The sequence below is a fragment of the Perca fluviatilis genome, chromosome 10 (genome assembly GCF_010015445.1).
Source record: "Perca fluviatilis chromosome 10, GENO_Pfluv_1.0, whole genome shotgun sequence".
NCBI classification, from domain to species: domain Eukaryota; kingdom Metazoa; phylum Chordata; class Actinopteri; order Perciformes; family Percidae; genus Perca; species Perca fluviatilis.
In genome coordinates this window covers 3,893,344-3,901,501 of record NC_053121.1, presented here as the reverse complement: position 1 = coordinate 3,901,501, position 8,158 = coordinate 3,893,344, and the positions used below count along the sequence as shown (strand labels likewise).

General features: G+C 41.5%; 1 protein-coding gene across 2 annotated transcripts; it reads left to right on the top strand.

Moving 5' to 3' along the window:
- Positions 1-11: 11 nt before the first annotated feature.
- On the top strand, positions 12-7,875 carry gpr137 (G protein-coupled receptor 137). 2 transcript variants are annotated; one of them, XM_039813445.1, is made up of 8 exons: positions 12-138; positions 1,325-1,800; positions 2,158-2,207; positions 2,837-3,071; positions 3,689-3,838; positions 4,525-4,650; positions 4,851-4,969; positions 6,465-7,875. In XM_039813445.1, exons 2-8 carry the CDS (start codon positions 1,420-1,422, stop codon positions 6,559-6,561), a joined length of 1,158 nt encoding a protein of 385 aa, XP_039669379.1. In that variant the 5' UTR covers positions 12-138; positions 1,325-1,419; the 3' UTR covers positions 6,562-7,875. The 2 variants fall into 2 exon arrangements, with proteins under 2 accessions (XP_039669379.1, XP_039669380.1); XM_039813446.1 differs by having other exon boundaries at positions 122-252.
- The last annotated feature ends 283 nt before the right edge of the window (positions 7,876-8,158 follow it).

The following is an 8,158-nucleotide window of genomic DNA, read 5'->3' as shown; positions in this document are numbered from 1 at the left end:
CTATCGGGCGGCTCCACCTATCAGACGTTACGCAGATCCATACAACACGGAAACAACAACAAGGGATTTACATTGACATATATAGATTTACCGTCGTCTGCTTATCCTGGAGCTTCTTTGGTGTTCACTTAAAATAAGGTCAGTTATTATCGTTAAATGATTACTGACAGCTTAGCTATACATTTAATGTTTTTTTGTGTGTGAAAAGGAGAAGCGTAACTGAGCGACATCGCGAAATAGGTGACATTCAAAGTAAGTTTCGGTTAGCCGTTGTTGAGCAGCCTAAACGGAAAACTGTTGTTGTTTATGTTCCAAAGACCCAAGTAAAGACATTAGCTAGCTAAGCTAGCTGGGATACAGAGTTCCAAAGGTCACTGAAAAATACCCACGGGGCACATGAAAACCTGTAACGTTACATTATAATGAAATCAAATAGTCCCACAAATATTAGCTACGTTACCGTTAAGTTTGAAATGTTGATGTTAATGTCGAAAATGAGAGATAATCGTTGAGTCGTTGTAGTGAACTGTTAGATTAATGTTGTTAAGTGGTGGGACTTTTATATTGTCATATATTATAAGGTTACTGTCTATAGTTTAAATCAATGTAAAGTTTGACACAGCTGGGAAAGTATGTATATACCATAGATCATTGTAACGTTAATTGTATCATGGGATTGTTGTTACATTGTCAATAATAATGACAGTTTTTTAAAATCAGATTTCTGCTTAAATATGTCCTGAAATACTTAGCTAAGAATGCACCTGGAAATGAAAGTTACTGTTTGGAGTTACCTTTCCAGTCCAGTCCTGTGTGAAGAATAGCAGCTGGACAACTTTATATACGATTTGCCAGATATAAACCTATATTATGAGTCTATTAAATTTGGATATTGTAGAATCAGATATCATAATATATGACTTAATCGCCTGATATTCATACATACCCATAATTTGTGATGTGGCAATATTTTCTCAATGACTACTGGTCTTTTCAGAATATTTTAAGACAAAAAAAAAGTTGATTGTATGAAATTGCAGTAGGTTGACATCATTTCATGACCTAGCACATTTTTTGGAATCCAATAACTATTAACACTTGAAATAACCATTGCAAAGAATGTTAAGATACCTTATTGCGGTGATGCAAAAATTGGATTAAAACAAAAACATTGTCCGCAAAATGATATGGTCTCAACATGGTGTAGCTATATATTGTTTTATCACCCAAACATATTAATGTTATCAAGGTATACATTTTCCTCCATATTGACCATCTTTTGCTCAGCATTATGCTCATGCCCTGCTGATCTCTCATCATTTAGTTTCAGGTCTCCCATGTAAACGGATGGGGCTGAGAGAAGTTTTGGCAGTTTCTCTGCGATGATGGACACTTAGTTTAGTTGCGGCAGTACTCCCAATGGAAGCTCCAGTCACAGCTGCCCCTCCTCCCAACTCCTCCGACCTGCCGGTCCCGATCCCCCTGCATCCAGCTGTCGCCCCGTCGGTCGAGCTCGGCTTCACTATCCTCTACACCACTCTGTACGCCGCGCTGTTCCTGGTGGTGTACGCGCAGCTCTGGCTGCTCTACCTCTACAGACACAAAAGATGGAGCTACCAGAGCGTCTTCCTGTTCCTCTGCCTGCTCTGGGCTGCCCTCCGCACCACCCTGTTCTCCTTTTACTTCCGTAACGCTCTGGAGGCCAACCACCTACCTGTCGCAGCCTACTGGCTGCTCTACTGCTTCCCTGTCTGTCTGCAGTTCTTCACTCTCAGCCTCATCAATCTGTATTTCACTCAGGTAAGACTGGGGACAACGGGACAGGGGTTATTGTCTTGAAGCGAGGCTATGCCATCTGCAGTGTGGATGGAAATACTTGACACAACAAAATTGTGACAAGAATTGGTCCGACGCAACACTAGTGATAACAGACGTCATGGTACGATTACATGAATGAAAGTAAAACAATTTCCTAAAGTATCAAAGTTTTTAGATAATCTTTACGCTGGGGAATTCCTTTTAGTAGCTGTCTCCCAAACAGCTATTTAAATGAAACCTTGTGGAGCAGCTTCTTTTTTTTTTCTTCTCCTTTCAGTTTCATTCTTAATGTCAGATGTGTTTGTTTACTCTGTTGCTTATTTCTCTCCTGTACCACAGGTGTTACTCAAAGTGAGAGCGATGTATAACTCAGACGTGGACAGAGGAGTGTAAGTTTTACTCTACAGCACAAGTGTCAAACTCAAGGCCCGCAGGCCAAATCCGGCCCGTTACAGATATACATCCGGCCCGTAGATCAGTTTGGGTTCCCAATAGATTTTGGCCCGCCTAGTTGCGCGCCAAACCAAAAACACAGGAAAGTGTTTTTAAAACTGCAATTACCTGACATTCAAAGCAGAATCTGGCAGATTTGCCGACTCTGACACTCAGAAATTCCCCCAGAAGCAGAGTTTAATATTCAGGCTGTGAAACAGGTAGTTGATTTGCTAAATTCTATGATGGCTGACGAACTCTTTTGATGACTTTTGTACAAACAAAAAGCGTACCAAAACGTCGTGAAAAAGCAACAGATTTACAAAAAGGTGACAAATGTCTGAGAAAGCCACAAAAAAGTCGGAACAAAAACAACAAAAATGAGGAAAAAAAACTACCAAAATGTTTTTAAAAAAGTGACATGCAGTAACAAAAGCACGTCAACAAACTTTACATGTCTGGCCCTTGGTGTGATTCTCTTTTTCCAGTGTGGCCCTCTGGGAAAATGAGTTTGACACCCCTATATACATACATCTCTCTCTCTCTCTCTCTCTCTCTCTCTCTCGGGCTTCCGTGTCTTCCCCAGATGGCTGGCGCGGTGCGCGTACGGTGCACTGAGCGCCATCTTTCTCTGCGTCAACGTGGCCTGTGCGTCTCTGGAAGACAGAGGCGCCGGGTCGGGGGAGCGGACCTGGAGTCTGGTCCTGGTTCGAGTTCTAGTCAACGACTTGCTCTTCATCCTGGATGCGGTGTTACTGGCTGCCTTGCTGTTGCTCCTGACCCGACACTCGCGCTTCACCAGCCCCTACCTGCTCAGCAAGGTGTGCCCCGCGTCAGTCTTAGAAGTGGCGTGCAAACGACCCCGATGCAGCAGTGGCTTCACACTATAGTATAGTATAAAGTCACATATAGTCAAATGAAAAAAATACATACATTTAAGGCATTATCTAATAAAACGTCAAAATGTAATACATTTTCACTTCATTATGTAATAACACCCGCATTATGTAATGATCTGCCGCATTTTGTAATAAAAACCCTGAACGCAATATACAGTATGTAATACAGTTCTCTGCATTTTGTAATAAATTATTACATAATGCAGCGGTTCCTACAAAATGCTGGGGTTGCACTTTATTTAAATTTTTTTTTATCTGTAATAACCAACCAAAATTGATCTATTCCCACAATATATATATATATATATATATATATATAAGCGCAGCAGCATGGGCATTATGTAATAATTTGTAACAAAATGTGGCAGATTAACTCAACATAATGAAGTGAATATTTATTAAATAATGCGTTGTAAGAGGCCCTCAACAGATTTTACACGTTAAGATGAGTTTATTCCTCATGATGAGTCCTACTCCCGAGCGTTCTGTGGCTCTGGCGGAGCGGTGTCCAGGCTAACGGCGTGTTTCCTCCCGACCAGGGGACCACGGTGTGCCGTACAGCAGCCCTGGGAGCAGCAGTGATCTTGTTGTTTGCGAGTCGGGCCTGCTACAACCTGACGGTGCTCATTCTGTCTCAGAACCACCGAGTGGAGTCCTTCAACTTTGACTGGTACAACGTCTCAGACCAGGTGATCATTAACATTTGAGTTGACGCACTTTTAGTCAGCGCATTGCTGAAGTTGGCCGCCAATATTTCTATGTCTCAGAACGTCATGATTAGGGCTGGGTACCGAATTCAATACTTTTTAGGCACCGATGGAATTGCCTCCTTAGTATCGAGCATCGAAAAATGCCTCGTCATTCAATGCCAAATTTCAATACCCAAAGGAGTAAATCTTATCAGCATCAGTGAGCCAATAAGCCTGCAGCATGCCTCTACCGAGATGTAATAGTGCTGCTGATTGGCTGTCTGTCGTTAGAAAACTCTACGTTACACACAGAGTCTGGGATTACGTAACTGAGTAGAAGCTGAAAAATAAATGTGTGCCAAAATGTTATAATTTCTTTTTTGTTAAAATGGATCTTATGAAATTAGTATCGAAAAAAAGTAGCGTTTAGGAACCAGTATCGGAAGTCACCGTCCGGGTGATCCACGATACTGGAGGGAATGATCATTTTGTATCATTCTCATTTTCATTGAAAAGTATAAAAAGTTGTGCAGCCCTAGTCATGATAAGGTTGATAGCCATGGTGAGTGAAAATGCCAACACAGACTACTAGATAACCGTGTGTGTGTGTGTGTGTGTGTGTGTGTGTGTGTGTGTGTGTGTGTGTGTGTGTGTGTGTGTGTGTGTGTGTGTGTGTGTGTCTGTAGGCTGACTTGCGTAGTGAACTGGGCGACAGGGGCTACCTGGCCTTCGGCGCGATCCTATTCGTATGGGAGCTGCTGCCGACCAGTCTGCTCATCCTCATCTTCAGGGTTCGCCGGCCCGCCCAGGAGGTAGTTGGGCCCCCCCGGACAGAAACTGGACGTCAGCTAAATAAAGACGTTTCACTTGATACTGATCCCGTGTCACGTTTCATTTTAAAGTTTAAAAAACAAAATCTGTGATGAAACATGACACAGGATCAGTATTGCTGAAGCAGTAGAAGTCATTTCATCCCGTGTTCTCTTCCCACCCCCCCCCCTCATTTCCACAGACCAGCAGCATGGCCATTAACAACCGGGTCCTGCCTCGGCCATATTTCTTTGATGACCCTCAAGGCAGCGATGACGATGCACCCGTTCCATGGGCCCGCGGTTCACATCCACACTCGAGGTACCGTCCTCAAACACGCAGAACCAGATCCAGCGACCTTTGCTATCCCATTTGATGATCCATCTTGGTTATTAAGAAAACGATGCACAGCATTCCCTCGTCCCAGCATCTTCAGTGTGATAACCGACGGCTTTTCCTTGGGCTGCAAATGACAATGGTTTCAGTAGTTGATTCTCCTTGCAGATACTTTTCACACTCAACCGATTCATAGTTTAGTTGATAAAATGTTTAAAAAACTGTAAAACGTTTATTTAATTTTTTTTAAATGACTTGTGTTGTCCGACCGGCAGTAAAAATCTCAAACATATTCACTTCACTATGATAGAAAACTAAGAAAATATTCACATTTGAAAAGCTTGAACCAGATATTTTTCGGGGGCCAAAAGTGATCTCCTGGGCACTGCCAAGGTGCTCTCGAGCAAGGCACCGAACCCCCTGTTGTTCTAACAACAGTGAAAACATTGGAATTGCGGGATGAATAAAGTATAAATTATTATTATTCAAATAGGTGGCACACGAATCAATGATGAAAGAAAAAGATCCTCCAGGGTGTCTGAGGGACAAGTTGTGCAAATTTAAAGGTCCCATGACATGGTGCTCTTTGGATGCTTTTATATAGACCTTAGTGGTCCCCTAATACTGTATCTGAAGTCTCTTTATATAGACCTTAGTGCTCCCCTAATACTGTATCTGAAGTCTCTTTTATATAGACCTTAGTGGTCCCCTAATACTGTATCTGAAGTCTCTTTATATAGACCTTAGTGCTCCCCTAATACTGTATCTGAAGTCTCTTTATATAGACCTTAGTGGTCCCCTAATACTTTATCTGAAGTCTCTTTATATAGACCTTAGTGCTCCCCTAATACTGTATCTGAAGTCTCTTTATATAGACCTTAGTGCTCCCCTAATACTTTATCTGAAGTCTCTTTATATAGATCTTAGTGGTCCCCTAATACTTTATCTGAAGTCTCTTTATATAGACCTTAGTGGACCCCTAATACTTTATCTGAAGTCTCTTTATATAGATCTTAGTGGTCCCCTAATACTGTATCTGAAGTCTGGAGGGTGGGGGTGTGGCCTTGACCAACTGACACTTTGCTCGTTTGAAAGCCATGATGTCTCTCTCTCTCTCTCTCTCATGGGTGGGCCAAATTCTCTGGGCAGAGAAAGAGGAGGTAACCTTGCTCCTTATGACCTCATAAGGAGAAGATTCCAGATCGGCCCATCTGAGCTTTCATTTTCTCAAAGGCAGAGCAGGATACCCAGGGCTCGGTTTACACCTATCACCATTTCTAGCCACTGGGGGACCATAGGCAGGCTGGGGGAACTCATTAATGTTAAAAAACACCTCAAAGTAAAATTTGCATGCCATGGGACCTTTAAAAAAAAAAATATATATATATATCATAATGTTAGGGTCTAAATAAATCCAGAACAGCTGAATAAAGTGATTTGGTTTATGTTCTGCTGTATGCTTCTTCTCCCTCCGTTTCAGCTGGTACGGCTCAGAGACCGCCCCTCTCCTGTTTGCCAGCAATCCTCCAGATCAGAGCCAGCAGCACCACTCGTTCTACTCCACCCCCCAGAACTGAGCCGGACTGCTCCCACGCTGTCCTATCAGGGTCCTCCGTGATGACGTCATTTCCCGGATGAGACCGCGGCACCCAGCTACCACCCGGTAGCGCCGCCCTCCCTCAAGAGTTTTTTAAAAACTGAAAACCTCAGGAATTCTTCGACAAAACAGCGAATATGCACCTTGTAGTTTTTGAACAGAGAATATATTGAAAATATTTCTTGGCTCAAAGGGAACAAACTTGTCAAGACAAGCCCCCCCCCCGACAGACACAGCCTCCTTTTATAAAAGGTTACGGTAAGATTTAGTCCCAATGTGTTGATGAAACAAGGTAAACTAGATCTTACAATTCCTAAAAAAAAAATTGCACATTTAGCTTCGTTAGCATTCCTTCTCCTTTTTAACCCTCCTGTTGTCCTCAGGTCAAATTTGACCCATTTTCAAAAAGTTTATATATTAGAAATTTGGGTTTCTTTCAACCAAAATTGCCCAAAAACATAACGTGGATGGTTCCGTACAACCATTACTGTTTACAATTAAAGTAAAAGATCAGTTCACTACTTTCATTGAATTTGGGTGTTATTCAATTTTATAGCGTGAAAAATAAAATAAATGATCAAAGAATGTTGGAGAAAAAGTGACAAAATGTCCCCAAAAAAAGTGCAGAAAAATTGGCAAAAACATCGACAATAACATTGGAAATTTGTCACATTTTCTTTTTAAATTGACAAAGATGTCAAAAAAAATTTAATTTGAAATTTTTGACCACAAAAAAAAGTTGCATGGTCGATGGGAAGACAACACAAGGGTTAAATTAATGCACATAATGTATATCATAAGCTTGCAGCTTGATAACCACTGACCATACTTCCATTGTTTACAGTTTAGTGTTTTCTCCTACACTGTGTCACGTGTATAGGAAATAGACTAACATACAAACAGACTCTTTTTATCATTCAGTGTTTCTTTAAGACCAGTAATGTCTTTTGATACTTTTAATAAATAATCCACATCAGCAGGCTGACTCTCTTCTAACCAGAGACCTGTACACAGCGTCTATTTTGGTTTGTATGGCACTTTTGCAAAAGAGTTTCATTGTTTTTCCATTTACAAAATATTTTTGATTATTACCTTCATGTACAATTGTATTTTGATGGGACGTTTAACTTATTTTATAATGTAACCTTTTCATTGTCGCTAACAATCCTGTGTTCTTCTCCTTTATGTCTTTACTGGAATGAGGCTTCCTCATAGCAACCAATCACATGGCTTTGACTTAACCACATGATTGATATTTACTGTGTAAACAAAGCAATAAAAATTCAAATCTAAATGAGCGTGTTCAGTCTGTTGCTAAGCAGAAAATAATGCAGGGGGGAAAAAGTTCTGCGTGTACACCTGTTGTGGCTAATTTACTACAAACTGTATACTTACAGGTGCTGTAGGTAGGATTGCGAAGATCCAGGACTTAGCCAAAAAGTGTCAGCTGAAGCCCAAAACTGTCTCCTAAGCCCCTCCCCCCACAAGGGAGAATGAATGCGTGTCCATGAGCAGTGATTTGACATGCAGTTAGACACCCCCCCCCTGGCCCTGACTGGTGCATCTGAACAGGGAGC